Source organism: Cydia amplana, chromosome 4 (assembly GCF_948474715.1).
Source record: "Cydia amplana chromosome 4, ilCydAmpl1.1, whole genome shotgun sequence".
Classification (NCBI taxonomy): domain Eukaryota; kingdom Metazoa; phylum Arthropoda; class Insecta; order Lepidoptera; family Tortricidae; genus Cydia; species Cydia amplana.
This window is the reverse complement of record NC_086072.1, coordinates 19,636,102-19,652,854: the sequence shown is the minus strand read 5'-3', so window position 1 is coordinate 19,652,854 and position 16,753 is coordinate 19,636,102. Positions and strand designations below refer to the sequence as shown.

Sequence of the window (16,753 nt, the reverse complement as noted above, 5' to 3'; positions counted from 1 at the left end):
AGCGAAATGCCTGTACTACACAACTAATCAGCGTGAGCGATCGTCAAGGTCTTATCATAACAAGCGACAATACCCTGAGGCTAATTCGAACGAACATTGATATCTACGAGTATATGTGACGTTATCTATGAAAAGGAACCTTATTGTCGAAGGCGCTTACGCCATTATTAACGATGCGCCGTGCGACGCTGTGCGGCGTAAGCGCCGCGGCATCGACAATAAGGTCCCTTTTCATAGATAATGCCCCAATATAATATAGATATAGATAATGTCATTCAGTTGTCATTTGCAAGTGCATTTTGCTCGTACTTGTTCGTACATTTACTGGTGTCGGTGTGACGCACAGTTGAATGATAACAATATAACATAATTTTGATGTCAAAATGTAAATTTGAATTGGCCTGTAACAAAGTATTAATTCAGAATCGTCCTAAACATGTTAATAAGTCACGTGTCGCCAAAATAATTGTCTCAAATTGTTTCAAACTCTTTGACTCTTGTTTCAGTCTAGCAGATAAGATTAATCACGGCTCAAAGTTAGCTGTTTGCAAGCCCAAAGTCACTTTGATATTGTAGTGGCAGCTGTAATTGAAACCGCGTGCCAAGTTTCAATCTGACGCAAAGACAAAGGTATTGTAAGACTGCATATCAACAATGTTGGATCAGAAATTTGAAGCATAATATTCAGTTTGATAAGATAAGATAAAAGATTTTTATTCGTGACGATTACAGACATCTACAACAGCAAGAAAAGAAGAAATCAATACGTGTGCATCACGAAATGGACCCAACTCAGCATAATGCTAGCTATAAAGCCATGGTCTTCCGTAGGGACCATTCGGTGATGCCACGACAGATAACACATAAAGCTACATATTAAAACACTACATAGATACACAAAAGGAATAATTAAGGAAATAGAGAATACAAAAAAAATCCATATATACAAGAAAAATAATTAAGAAAAACAAAACAAAAAAAGGAAAACCATAAACAGTTTGGTTGTACATATAATTTCAATAGCATTTTGCGTGCGTTATGTATAGCGCTTTTTACATCTATACGCACTTAGAACCCATCTAGTGTTGCGAGTACATAGGTACACCAACTTGAATTAGAACACTTTTTGTGGACTAAAACTAAGTTTACGGTTCCTTTTTGTGCGCCATACATAAACAAGAGGCGATAACATAACATACAATATTAATCTAAAACAAACTATGTACGTATATTCACATTCATAATTACCTTAATCGAAGCCCGGAAACAATCCGCAGTATCCAGTTCCAGCGCATACATCAAACTGTCACTGCCGGGCGTGATTGGTTTCTCATGGCCATTTGGAGACGTCTGGCTCCTCGCCAGATCACCTCGGCGACCTCTAATCACCCCCTCCCCCTAATTACCCCCGAAACAATACCATATTCCCCCTCCAGAGGAAAGTTACGCGTAAACATCTCCACCGACGCTGAGGTGAAAAGGTTAGGCGGAGTGCTTATACAAGGAAAGTTATATGTTTACATTATGAACCTAATTCCTTTGTAATAAGACGAGTAACGAAAATATATCTTTGACTTTCAAAGAATAAAGTGACATAGTACGTTTTACTGTCGTGTGGAATCTCGCGAGTTTTGATAAATGTGAGCTGAAAATAGAGGTTGAAGTAATTTGCAACTTCGATACAAACTTATAAGAAGTGCTTGGATTACTTACGGCACATGTGGAAGTTTTAGACGCGTAAAAGACGTATGCCATTTTGATTTTTTTTTCATATAACGCTTAATTTAATAAAAAGGAATAAATAAATATTATAGGACATTTTTACACATATTGACTAAGCCCCACGGTAAGCTCAAGAAGGCTTGTGTTGTGGGTACTCAGACAACGATACATAATATATAAAATACATAAACCATGACTCAGGAACAAATATGTGCTGATCACACAAATAAATGCCCGACCTGGATTCGAACCCGGGACCATCGGCTTCATAGGTAGGGTCACCACTGACTAGGCCCGAGGTCGTCAAAAACTTAGTCTGTTTTAACTTATATAGGTAACCTTCTTAACAAAATTCAATAAACAAGTACTAATCTGATTACAGTTGTCTTTTTATACTGCTAGTATCTGTACGAGAATGGCTATTTATTTTCCAGAAACTTGATCTAAGTGCAATATCATAGTCTAGTCTAAGATACTCTCACGGGCGCTGCCAGGTACTTCGACAAATATTAGCTCTGTCTCGAAGTGAACATTTTACTACGAAAATATTTTGGCTCCTGCTGATACTGATGGAATGGTAAACTGCCTTCAAGTTTTGGTTTCCAATATCATTATTATACATACAATATAAAAGTATCTGGCGAGTTTTGAAATCATCTTATACTATCAATAAAAATCAATACGAATCAATTTCGATGTTTTCTATTTACTTGTGATTTAATTTACTGGCATAAAATATTCAGGATACATTCTGTTTTTTTTTTGTACTATCGTGTCTATTTCTTTTCCACTCCTTGCTGCCAAACTGACATTTGAGATTTACATTCGTCTCAGACTCGATTTTGATTTGACTGTTTTCTTTTGCAACAAAACATTATAAAATTATATTATTATTTTATTTTTTGTTGGGTTCGCCGTTCATCTCATCTTCGTTCGCCGTTATTGAACATAGTACCGTAAAACGGGGTGAGTAGGTTTCGTGGGAAGAGGTGGGTTATGAATGGGGAGAGAAGGTTTGAGAGGGGGGTGAGAAGGGATTTTAAGGCTACTGCTACAAAAATAATGTATTCCAATTTAAAATGGAGCTATAGTAATACGCATAATAAAAAAAAATCGATCCAACAATCTTCCAAAATCACCTTTGTATGAAAACCCCTCTCACCCCAAATACGAGGCACTACGGGGTGAGGTGGGTTTTCCTCTTTATCGTCAAAATTATGAGATGGAACTACCTAAAATAAAATAAAAACTAAAATACAAACGTCCGGAACACTTATTATATACACCATTCAGTTTTCATATGTAAAAATAAAATGTTATCGAGGTTTGAATTTCAGTTTTGACCCTACTCACCCCATTTTACGGTAGGGAATTTGAGACGGGTACCGCCGTAGCTGGGTGGTCAAGTGGTCAGGGTATTTACCGTGTAAGCTAAAGCCGGTTGACACTCCCGCCTCGACCACCAAAGAACTTGGCCACTTTTTCAATATGATTTAATATGATACCTATCTTTTTCATTTTAGTTTCTTTTCATTTCATTTTTGTTCACACCCTTTTTGTTTCTACAGATTGCGACGAAATCTACCAGCGGATGTTTTCTGACGCAGGTCTGTCCGTGTGTCGCTCCCCTTATACACCCCTACTACCCTATTCGTCACGCAACTAAGTCATTTAGCGATTTTTTTGCTAACGATTTTCTTATTACACTTTCTAAAGTAATTGTGTATAGAATAGTTGCAGTAATATCGCTAAATGATTTGAAAACTGTTGAATAAAGGGCTTTGCGTGAACTCTTAATGCCCTAACTTAACTGAATAAACCCGTTTTAATCAATATTTCGCTTGGTATCCCGTACTAATATTTAAATCCCATGTTGCAGTATTTTAACTCTGTTTTAACTATAATATATGTTGTTATGGTAATTGTTTTGGTGTTGTTTGACGACCTCCTATCCCAGGCTCAAATCCTGAGAAGGGCATTTATTTTTGTGTTTATCACAAATAATAATATTTGTTCCTAAATTATGGATGTTTTCTATATATATCTATATATATATATTTAACTGTATATTGTATATATCGTCGTCTAGTACACACAACATTAGCCGTATAGAGCTTACTGTGGGACTAGCTAAGTCAGCCTGTGTAAAAAAATCTATAATACCTATTTATGTTTAAAAAAAAGCCTTAATTAATAATAATAGTGGTACCTACCTACTCTAAAACTACAAAGAACGTGTTAGGGCTGTCAAAAACACTGAGGCTGAGAATAAGAGAATAACAATGTACGATTAATTAACCGTACACTAAAATAGGAAATAGGAGTAACTATAGGTGGGTATATCATTTTGCAAATTATAATATACTTCATTGAAATTGTAAAATGAATCCATACAACGGACAAAACCATTAAAAGATTTGTCGGAATGATCGCCGCAATAAATCTATCTTGTGGATATATATCAGTATATCAGTTGAAAACAGGCGGCGCCCTGCGGTGCAAGCAGGAACTGACAGCGATTCAAAACTGAAGGGAGACAAAAATGATGAATCATATTAAATATATTAGAAACGGGTCACTCACGTATTTTAAGTCGAAAAACGCTCGACATGTTTCACTTCGTACCGAGAAGTGTCATCAGGAGCTCACACTAGGATCCGGTGTGGATCCGGGCAGTAGCGTCCGGCACTTCATTTTCTCAAGAAAGAATTACGTGATCACCGATCACCTGTCATAAAAAATGAAGTGTCGGATGACAGGGTCCGGACCGGGCGCGCCTTGTAAAAAAACTACACCCTCACTACGTTTAGGGGAGGTACCCAAAAAAAAATTTTTTTTTCCACTTTTATTGTACTACTTTGTCGGATTTATTTATTTACACATCCATGCCAAATTGCAGCTTTCTATCACTAACGATCACGGAGCAAAGCCTCGGACAGACAGACGGACATGGCGAAACTATAAGTATTCCGAGTTGACTACGGAACCCTGAAAACACAAGGTTAAAATGACAAAATACATTGATAAATAAGGGTTTATCTCTGTATGTATAAGGTATGGTAATTTGAAAGTTAGTGATTTGTTAATCCAATTGTTTCTTAAAAATCGATGAATACCTGTAGGTTTTAAGAATTACAGAAGAAAATATGACTGTAAAATGAAACTAAGTGGGTACTGTTGAAAAAAATAGATAGGTAACTCTAAGACTTTGATGCCTATTTTAAAGCGCTGGTCTTCCGGCGAGACCAAAAAAAAGACTGACAAAGCCCCCCTGTGGCCGAGGCCAGAATCGAACCGGCATCTACATCTTACGCGGCTAACTCCACCAGTCTCTTTTCACTTGTACCACAAATTGCCGCGGCACGCACGTTGTTTTCGCGTATAATGGAGACAAACAGCGCACGGTTAGTCACGGTAAACAACAATTAACGACAACGGATAACGGAGCGGAACGAGTTACGTAAAGCCGTGTCCAGACGGCTGTAACGTGTAATGTGGGGTTTACACGACGGATCCGAAATGTATGGGAAGATCCGCGAATCCGGATCCAGATCCAACCCTAGTGTAACGTTATCCAGTGTAGTGTGTAATGTAACAGGAATTATGCGTGTGGGTGGACGGCACTACGAGCATTAAAAGTACAATATCTGGCCCCGTAGCCAACATGCCAATCGCTAACGGTCCGTAGCGAACGAAACGCAACTGTCACTGTCACACTAATATGAAAGAGTGGTAGAGAAACACAAAGCGATTCGATAGCGAAGCGCAAGCGATAGTCAACTTGGCTAGGCCGCCTGAACTATATTATCATTTTCCCATACTGCCCAACCCAAAATAAATCGTGACATTGAAATTCCTTATGTTTTCTTAACGTTACAAGCCCTATCCATCTTCCCCGAGTCCAACCACCCCTTAAACCCCTGACTTATATTGATAACCCGTTCTAGACTCGCGACGCCCAATCTCCGCTGAGTGATACGCCAAACAACCCTTCCACTGCTGTTAGGGAAATGCGTGTACTTGTAAATATTTAAATGGTTCGCTCAAGGTTGGATCAATCACAAAGCTTTCAACGTAACAAATTGTTAGCTGGCTTTTTTGGGGAATGTAAACAGTATGATTAACTAACCTAATCTCTAAAAAACCTTTTTAAAAGAGTTGTCAGTACACCAGTGTTACATTTCATTCGATTGCGTGACATGACGTACGCGTTTGCTTTAAGTCTCATTTTGTATGGGATTTGAAGCCGAGACCTCCGGATTGAAAGTCGCATGCTCTTACCGCTAGGCCACCAGCGCTTCACGCATACCTAATATTTACAATTTTTATATCCATACGTTCAAATAAGGACACAAGTGCTATGAATAAACTGTTTCTCTATTGCAGACATGTCACGTAAATTCTGGGACGACGAAAAATATCAGACGACCCATATAACTGCATTCTTGGGTGACATTAATTTCAATTTCAATTTCAATGTTTATTAATAATATACATGCATTGATTTTGAAGTCGTTGCCCCTTCCCAGACATTTATTTTTGTAAGGCTCATAGAAACAGTTAAAATCTTGTATTTAGTTGTTAGTAATATTCTTGGTGTGTGAGTGTGACTATAGGTAGAGATAAACTACTTTTAAAGTGCGTGCTCCGCCAAGCCCACAGAACAAGTAGAATGGCGATGCGAGCAGGGTACGTGTCGCCGCCGGTTATGAGCAAACGCTCGCATGCTAGTACTCGCCCGCGCTGACCGAAAAACGTAAACATGCCTTTTGCGCCACAATAACGTTCAGATTAAGAAGCCAGACATCAAATCTGTCTAAAGGAGGCATATCCATTCACCAGGCACACAAGTTTTTACTACCGTTACGCGAGAAATGTGGAAATGTGGAGAGGAACGAGCGGCGACACCGGTTCCGATACTAACTGCGCGCGATAGCCGTTCTAACCTCTTTAATATGTTCTGTGGCCAAGCCCAATCCCCTAAATGTTTTGAGCTGGTTTTGATATGTCTTGAACCCCTAGTGTAAATTTCATTCGATAGCGTGACGAACGTTCGCGTTTGCGTTATGTCTATTTTTGTATGAGATTTTGAACAGCACGCCAAGCGGGACGTTTTGGAAACTCAATATCCCATACAAAATGACACTTAACGCAAACGTCACGTCGTGCCATCGAATGAAATCTACACTAGGGGTCAGGGATCGGGAACGGTTCCCAAAAACCATTTGATATCGCTCTTAAACCGTTATTAATTTCGTTCGTACGAATACCGGTTTATTACGGTAACGTTTTTGTAAAAGAACAAAATAATTTCGGTTACCGATATTCAAGAAGAACGAAATCATTTCGTTCATTGAAATAATTGAAATACCGGTTTATTACAAGAACGTTATACGAAAGAACAAAATGATTTCGGTAACCGATATTCCCGAAGAACGGAATTATAACGTTCTTCCCTAAGAACGGAATTATTTCGTTCTCAAAACCATTATTAAACTGTTCCGAGCCGCGCGCCTAGTTTTTCCTTTGTAGACGCCGACACAGAGCTGCCGCCTTGTGCTCTCTCTTTCCCACACGAAGATAGTCCGTATTTTTGTTTCGCTCGGTTAGCCATCCACGTGCTGTGCTGTGCACCTGCGCCGGCCGGCAAGGCGCACGGCACTGAGGATCTTTTTGTTTTGATTACTTGAGTTGCAACTTTCGAGGTGATAGGTCTTAGGTGTAATTAAGAGTTAACTGTGAGTGTGCTGACCTGCACCTGTCATAACAATGCTAACACACGTTATCGAGGCAGGCGGTGACTTGTCGCTGACTAGATGGGCCCCTAAAGGCTCCGTCACACAGGCGCGTATTGCGGGCGGGGCGTATTATTGCCTAAAATAGTTTTTGAAGTGAAAACTTCTTTAGCGGCGCTGGGCACTTTTTGAGGTGGGGAAAAAATGATAAACTTGAGACAGCGTAAGGCGATCACGTGACCGTAAGGGGCGTAAGGTTTAGATGGCCACTCATAATCGGGGAGCGCTGCTCGGGCCCGGGCCCGGCGCCGCGGTAGGGTGCCGCGCTTCAATAGAATAGGTTTGGTTAGGTTAGGTTAATTTAGATGGCATTTAAATCAATAAAGAAAAACTCAATGTTATTTGACATTTATGTTGCGGACTCCTTTTCAAGACTCTTTACCTATGTTCAAATAATTTGACGTTGTCATGGCAGTATGTAAATAAACATGTCAATGAAAAAGTGTGATCTTATTTGAGAATGATAATAATATATACTTATATATAATCAATAAATAGAATACCTCCGCTAAACGTATGTATCGTGTTACCGGGCGTCAGTAACATAGTGAGGTGAGTTTTCATTTCTATCGGCACTCCCGGAGTGCAACCGTTGTTGCTTTTTAATCTAATCTAAAATACCTTCTGTAGGTAGTTGACTGCATTACTGCAGGAAATATGCCTAATACCTTTTTTTTTGAAGGCGGTTAAATATGTTTTTTTTTCTTCTATAAAATGACCTTTTTGATATTTCCTGCAGTAATGCAGTCAACTACCTACAGAAGGTATTTTAGATTAGATTAAAAAGCAACAACGGTTGCACTCCGGGAGTGCCGATAGAAGTGAAAACTCACCTCACTATGTTACCGACGCCCGGTATCCGAAATGTACGTGAAATTTCATTAGCTTTCCAAAAATATAAGTTTTATTGGTGTATGATATTATATAACCAAGTAATTACGAATTTTGTTCAGCATGGGTCACTAGGCGCCGTCACGTAAGTAAATGGCGGGTGACCGGCGTCAACTTTTCATTATTTCTCGGGTACTATTTTATTGATCAGTTGGTGATAGATACCATTTGACAGAATATTAAACGTACTATAATTGGTTTTCAATAACTGTAGTAATAACTTTAGTCATTTTCAAAATAATTGAAAACATATGATTTTTACCGTGCATGCACATAAGTACTGCTAAAACATGCTTCTAACTTAATAAATTATTATAACTTTACCGCAATTAATGTAATTACAAAATATACGAGACATTTCATTAGCTTTCCAAAAACATGTTTTATTGGTGTATGATATTATATGTGCTATTATCTATGAAAAGGGACCTTATTGCCGATGGCGCTTACGACATTGACATCGATAAGCAAAAAACGTAGTAGTTTAAAATTGGGGATTCTGGCACATGTTTAGTTGTTTTGATTCCCAATTTAGCAATTAAGTTTCTTTGAATACTTGAACAGTCAATGTTGCTGTCTATCCAATGCGGAGGTCAATTTATGTTATGTGACGCTGATGAACTGATCAGTCATGTTGTGTTAGAAAACTTAAATCGGATTTAAAGGTCCCTTTGTAGTTTTTTATAAATAACTCTTAAACGGTGACCTGTAGCTAAAATGTTCTGATACATAAGTAATCTTCATAAAATTGTCTACATTAAATATTCTATACGCTTTTTCGCTAGGATCAATATTTAAAAAAATATTTAAGGGAGAAAGTTAATTATAATCAATTGTTAATATTTTTTGTAAATAACTCGTATATGGTGGCCTGTAGCAAAAAATGTTCTGATACATAAGTAATCTACATAAAAATTTCTACATTAAATATTCTGTACACTTTTTCGCTGGGATCAATATTTAAAAAAATATTTAAGGGAGAAAGTTAATTATAATCAATTGTTAATATTTTTTGTTAATAACTCGTAAACGGTGGCCTGTAGCAAAAAATGTTCTGAAGCATAAGTAATCTACATCCAATTTTCTACATTAAATGTTCTATAAAAAAAATCGGTAGGTTCAATATTTAAAAAAATATTTAAGGGAGAAAGTTAATTTTGTCCCAGGCGATGCCGCTTGACACAATTGTTCCTTGGATCATACTTAATTGATCTGAAGTCTTAACCTGGATATTAACTTTTGATTTCCCCCCAAAAAGGGAGAGGAGAAAAGTGGTTCCGGCGGTACACTGCGCTCTGTTTGATATAAAGCCGTAATCCGATGATTGATTGACATAATTGTTCTCCCAGAAGGAGGTTCGTGGGGTATTTGTCTTTGGTACGGTCGTATAGAGGGCGGCTGGGTGACCTCCATAAAATTCCGACTTTTGGTCTACCGCTTCCGGTCAGAAAAATGTTTGACGGTCCGGCCAAATGGTCAGACCTAGGTGGGGGATGCTCGACCAAATGTTATAGAGGGACAGGGCAGTTTGTGACGCCGCCATTTGTTTTTTCAAAATGGCCGACTTTTTTATTTTAATTTTTTCAAGTTTGTCCTAGCGCGCTGAAATTTTGGTCACGGAAACTCGGGGTCCCCTAGATTCCTATAAAAAATTCTTTTTTTGAAAAATGTTTTAATTGCGGAAAAACTGGGCACTTTTATTTTGTATGGCAACTTTTAAACGGTGCGTGATAGGTGGGGGGTGCTCGACCAAATGTCATAGAGGGCCTCTAGGGAAATAAAACTGCATTGAAAAAAATTCAAAATGGCCGACTTTTTTTTTTTTTGAAGTTGGTCCGAGCGCGCCGTGATTTGGCATGGCAGAAGATAGAGGCCTCTAAATTCCTATGAAAAAAATCATTTTTGGAAAAAACCCAAGATGGCGGAAAAAATGGCAATTTTTATTTTGTATGGCAGCTTTTAAACGGTGCGAGATAGGTGGGGTAGACGTGTGCGTCGATTAAAAAATGATCGGCGGCGGCGTTTGCCAAAAAATCGGCGGCGGCGGCGTGTTTTCGGCGTGAAATCGGCGTGACCTTGACTTTCAGGTTTCTAAAGTAAAATCATTAATTTGTTGTTTTTCTTGACAATTTGATCAATCTAGGTTGCTGGTCAGTGAACTACGTATAGTTTTGAACAGCCTTAGAGTGAAATAGGATTTATAAATGAATATATGTACTTCAATATAGGATAGGCATGATAACTTGATTTCCCTAGTAACTGGCTTGCATTAAGGGGTTACCTGGTCCCAATGACCTTCGATCATGCTTTCCATGGCTTGTCGTATTAAAAATGACGAACTTTAACAAAACAGAACTCCAAATATCCTAGAAATTTGCTAGATATAGTGGACTGCTATGGTTTCCTTTTAACGGTTCTCTTGTCGTACAAGCACCAGGTTTACTGAGACGGATCTTCTTTCTCCATTTCGCCCGGTCATAAACTGCTGCAAGCCGACCTTTTCATAGCGTTCGACCATCTCACACATGCTCCAAGTCGAGTACGTTTGCCATTCATTCGGCCTAATTTCATGTTTCTCTACATCATGCATTGGAAACCGCATAATATGTCCGAAGAATCTAAGGGCTCACCATGGCATATTGTGAAGAGCTGAGTGGCGATATTGAGATTTGAGCTCTTTTTAATCAGAGCCTCCAGGAAAATGATATCATCACTAACTACTGTTGAATATTTTATGTTAATTCTTTCCATTTGCCCACTCCACTCGTTGAGAAGAATGGTGAAGCTATCGATCCCACATTACGCACAAACAAACGTACGTTTCGGCTCCATACTGGAATATTGAAAACACGACAGCTCGTACCAAGCGCACTTTAGTTGCATTCGAATACCTCTGTTCGTCCAGATTTTGTCGAGGTTAGCCATAGCACTCTTAGCCATGCCAGCTCTGCGGCGTTTCTCTGCGGTGCAACCACCGGCACTGGTTATCAACCCAAGATATACAAACTAGCTCGCTTATTCGTAATCGCCGTGCGTCGTGCGTCGGTAAATGGGAGTGCGTTTGCCCTGTCTACTACCATTAATTTTACTTTGGTCTTGAAATGGTTATCTTAAGACCTCCTAGAACTTTCATCTTCAATTTTCCTCAGAAGAGCCGCCATTTCGATGTATTTCTTGTTGTTACACCACCTTGCAGAGGTCCTATGGTAAATGAGCCTTGAGATTTCGTTGCCTATTCAATTGTAAAGCCTACTTCATATATCGCTCTCTCATCTTTCTTGACGCTGAATATTGAGGATTCTCAATTACATTAATGGGTGTGTCAAAATTGATGTATATTTGACCACTGTAACATATATAATTCCAAATAATCCATATTGTAATCAAAATACCAACATGCAATAGCTAATTAACAACACTCAAGGTCACGCCGATTTCACGCCGATCATTTATCGGCGGCGGCGGCGTGGCAAAAACGCCCGGCGGCGGCGGCGCGCCGGCGCGGCGCACACGTCTAAGGTGGGGTTGCTCGACCAAATGTCATAGAGGGCCTCGAGAGTAATGGAATTGCATGTAAAAAATTTCAAAATGGCCGACTCTTTTTTTTTTTCAAGTTGGTCCGAGCGCGCTGACTGACGAACCAAGCAAAATCCTATACAAAAACTGTGTTAAGCGAGCCCGAAGGGCGAGCTTCAGGCTGGGGAGGCCGAAGGCCGACCCCGACGGAGGACCAAAGGCCCGGAGCCTTCACACCGACTCCCAAGCGTGCAATCCCCAGTAATTTAAAGCGAGGCCGAAGGCCGAGCTGCGTGAATGCAGCGCTTCCAAGCGTTCTACCAAGTCAACTGTCTTGATAAGCGAGCGTCGGCGAAGCGCCGAAAAAAAGTCGGCCATTTTTAAAATTTTTTAAATGCAATAGGCAGTGCGAAGTTTGGTTTTCATATGAAATTCTTTGTGACAAAGTCGGATAAGATGATTTCGCTTATAGTGATAAACCGCTTACTATGACATATAAATACTATTTTTATGGAATTATGTCCGGTTATACTGACAAATTCGCTGGTTTTCGAGGCCGGCCCCACATTTTTCCCTGCGAGGACGTCTGTGGCGTTTAAATTGTTTTAGTTTTTACTCTCGGTGAAAGTTGATAATTGGTATAAGGTTAATAAAACTCATCTCTCACAAAATAGTTTGAGATTAATTTGGAAAAAATAAAATAATAAGTTTATTAACTATGCTTTGTATGACATCCGCTTAGTATGTTTGTTACTTCCCTTCAATGTCATTATAAGCGGATTCTACTGTATATAGAAAATGCCTAAAGCAAACATAAGTTAATAAAATAGTCTACTTCATTTGGCATAAAACCATCCCTATTATCCTCGCAATTTAAAAAGTCGTATGTTGTTATGAAAGTCGTATGCAGTTGTTACGTTTTAGCTTAGCACGGTAGTATTGAAAAAATGTCGTCATGTTTATTCCAAATTTTACTAAAGTTATCTGTTTACTACAAGTGAAAAGTGATTCCACTGTCCTTGATATGAACTAAAACAACTTCTGCACCACTTTACGACACATGAAGACATTTATAATTACAAAAAAACGTAGTTTTTATAAACCAACTTAGCCATCCGTCACTGAATGTCATCTAGGCCGAACTGAAGTTGCCAATCGAACAGTCTGTAAGCACCGCCTACAATCGAATACTTTACGTTGGGTCATAATTGAGCGGACAGAATACTTCCATGGTTTATATGCGTTCACTGGTTGTAAATCGCTTTCTGTTTTTGTTCCACTAACACTTAGTTTTTAATCTTAATTGTTACTAACCATTATGGGCCATTGTTGTCTTTTAAATAAATAAATTGAATTGAATTGAATTGAAACTTTGAGGTCCTGTACTTTGGTAATTTTTCAATATTTTATTTTAATATCCACATTATTGTCATAAATTGCTCGTTTGCTATCTATTTTACTAGATTTTGTTATAAAATTCAACATGTGTCATCATCCCTATTCCATTACTCTCGAGGCCCTCTATGACATTTGGTCGAGCAACCGGGTGGGGTTGTCTCGCACCGTTTAAAAGCTGCCATACAAAATAAAAATTGCCATTTTTTCCGCCATCTTGAGTTTTTTCCAAAAATAATTTTTTTCATAGGAATCTAGAAGCCTCTATCTCTTGCCATGCAAAATCTCGGCGCGCTCAGACCGACTTCAAAAAATTAAAAAAAAAAGTCGGCCATTTTGATTTTTTTTCAATGCAGTTTTATTTCCCTAGAGGCCCTCTATGACATTTGGTCGAGCACCCCCCACCTATCACGCACCGTTTAAAAGTTGCCATACAAAATAAAAGTGCCCAGTTTTTCCGCAATTAAAACATCTTTCAAAAAAATAATTTTTATAGGAATCTAGGGGACCCCGAGTTTCCGTGACCAAAATTTCAGCGCGCTAGGCAAAACTTGAAAAAATTAAAATAGAAAAGTCGGCCATTTTGAAAAGAAAATGGCGGCGTAAAAAACTGCCAGGGTCCCTCTATGACATTTGGTCGAGCACCCCCCACCTAGGTCCGACCGTTTGGCCGGGCCGTCAAACATTTTTCTGACCGGAAGCGGTAGACCAAAAGTCGGAATTTTCTGGAGGTCACCCAGCCGCCCTCTATACGACCGTACCAAAGACAAATACGCCACGAACCTCCTTCTTGGAGAACAATTATGTCAATCAATCATCGGATTGCGGCTTTATATCAAACAGAGCGCAGTGTACCGCCGGAACCACTTTTCTCCTCTCCATTTTTGGGGGGAAATCAAAAGTTAATATCCAGGTTAAGACTTCAGATCAATTAAGTATGATCCAAGGAACAATTGTGTCAAGCGGCATCGCCTGGGACAAAAGGGACAACTCAGTGCACTAACTTCCCCATTAATTAACTTTCTCCCTTAAATATTTTTTTAAATATTGAACCTACCGAAATTTTTTATAGAACATTTAATGTTGAAAATTGGATGTAGATTACTTATGTTTCAGAACATTTTTTGCTACAGGCCACCGTTTACGAGTTATTAACAAAAAATATTAACAATTGATTATAATTAACTTTCTCCCTTAAATATTTTTTTAAATATTGATCCCAGCGAAAAAGTGTACAGAATATTTAATGTAGAAAATTTTATGTAGATTACTTATGTATCAGAACATTTTTTGTTACAGGTCACCATTTACGAGTTATTTACAAAAAATATTAACAATTGATTATAATTAACATTCTCCCTTAAATATTTTTTTAAATATTGATCCTAGCGAAAAAGCGTATAGAATATTTAATGTAGACAATTTTATGAAGATTACTTATGTATCAGAACATTTTAGCTACAGGTCACCGTTTAAGAGTTATTTATAAAAAACTACAAAGGGACCTTTAAATCCGATTTAAGTTTTCTAACACAACATGATTGATCAGTTCATCAGCGTCACATAACATAAATTGACCTCCGCATTGGATAGACAGCAACATTTACTGTTCCAGTATTCAAAGAAACTTAATTGCTAAATTGGGAATCAAAACAACTAAACATGTGCCAGAATCCCCAATTTTAAACTACTACGTTTTTTGCTTATCGATGTTGCTTAATAACTACGTCTTTGATTGAATTGCCATAAAACTACCTCATTAAGCTATTTATCCGAAAATCCTACATAAATAATATTTGTATTACTTGTATATATATTTACGCCTTAAACATGCTAGAAAAAATGGTTATAGATATAATTTCTTGCAGACTTTGTTCTGATAACGTTCAAAGTGATATTAATTACATAATCACACAGAAATATGGTCTAAGTAATAAATAAGTGCATTTTAACAAATTCGCTAAATGACACCACCAAATTTGAACTCTTTGCGCAAATGCTAAAGATTAAATTTCCTTGCGCGCGGGGACAGTTTTGATGCGGGCGGTGGCGGGAGTTCGTGCCAAGGACGCGTGGACAGTGTGTGCGTGGTATATAGGTGTGTACCTACAAGTGACGTGCGCGGGCGTCTCGCTCGCACCAAATACTTGTGCGGCCAAGTCTGAGCGAAATAAACGCGCGCGTGAATGATGATAGCTAATTAAAAATAACTGATATAATTTCCAATATTATTCTAATATTGGTTGATGTTCAAATTATATTCGTAATTATATACCTACGTCGATTATGAACCACTGCAAAAATAAAAATTGCGCCTGACTACCACCGTTCTTATTTAATTTCAGAATGGTATAGTGTGGAGTGGCATTATAAAAGGAATACTTATTATCGTAGTCATTTGACAGTTTTGGTGACACTTTCACATTCTGTCACAGCGAAGTGTGTGTAGGCCCACGCTAGGAATTTATATTATAGTCTATCCAACAACTTTGTCAGTAGAAAAAGGCGCGAAATACAAATTTTCTATGAGACAATAACTCTTGGCGCCTACATTTTTAAATTTGCCGCTTTTTTCTACTGACGGAAATGGCTTGACAGACTTTATATTTCAACAAACGCATCATATTGATTTATTTCTATTCAAAGTCTACGTCCCTAAGTTCCGTGATTGATAAGTATAAAATAAGAACGTTAACCAACACAACAAATTTTCTATTATAGTACGAGACCCTTCTGCAAATTGCAGACTTCATTATTTTTGTAGGAATAAAAAACGTGCATGGCAGATAAGAATTTTATTTTAACCATGTATGTTGAAATAAATGTTATTTGTTATTATATTACTGTAGTCGCAAACAAGCACACAACTAAAGTTTTGACAAACGGACGTCCATTAGGCATCTAGATAATTATGTACGTGCACTTGGCCTGTTTTGTAAACATATGGCCTATCGCAAAATGTCGTTATCTGTGTCACTTGTATATTTGACAGACAGATAACGAAACTTGGATTTTTGATGCTCGTGGTAGATCTTCAATTTTTGATTATTTATGGGTAATTCAAGTAGTTGGAAATTGTTTTGGTTTAAAAGAGGCTAAAACAATTACGTGATTAACAAGGGAGGTGTTGTCTTTAAACCACGAGCATAGCGGGTGCTTTAAATAATGGAACATTGAGAGTTGCGAGACTTGCGAGGGTTTCAAAGTACGAAAGGAGAGCAGCTGCCGAGTGAAACTCAAAATTTCTAGCGCACTATGTGTGGATATAGGTATGATACATTATCTAGACACGCACACCAAGTGTTAAGCCAAGTTCAAAAGAAGAGAATTGGCGACGCAGCTGCCCTATGTTGTATTACATGGAGCCACTTTTGACCCCTACGTACCTCAAAGTCTATTAAAAATAAACATATGTATATGAAATTTTGTTGATT

At 38.2% G+C, this 16,753-nt stretch overlaps 1 protein-coding gene across 3 annotated transcripts in view; it reads left to right on the top strand.

The window, feature by feature from the left end:
• Positions 1-16,753, top strand: part of LOC134647398 (zwei Ig domain protein zig-8-like) — a 539,358-nt gene that overhangs the window by 431,281 nt on the left and 91,324 nt on the right. For 2 of the 3 annotated variants that reach the window (XM_063501748.1, XM_063501747.1), the window contains exon 4: positions 3,291-3,329. The exons of the other annotated variant lie outside the window; for it this stretch is intronic. In XM_063501748.1, the coding sequence (XP_063357818.1) occupies positions 3,291-3,329 (39 nt within the window). The remainder of the gene's footprint in view (positions 1-3,290; positions 3,330-16,753) is intronic. 3 annotated transcript variants of the gene reach the window in all.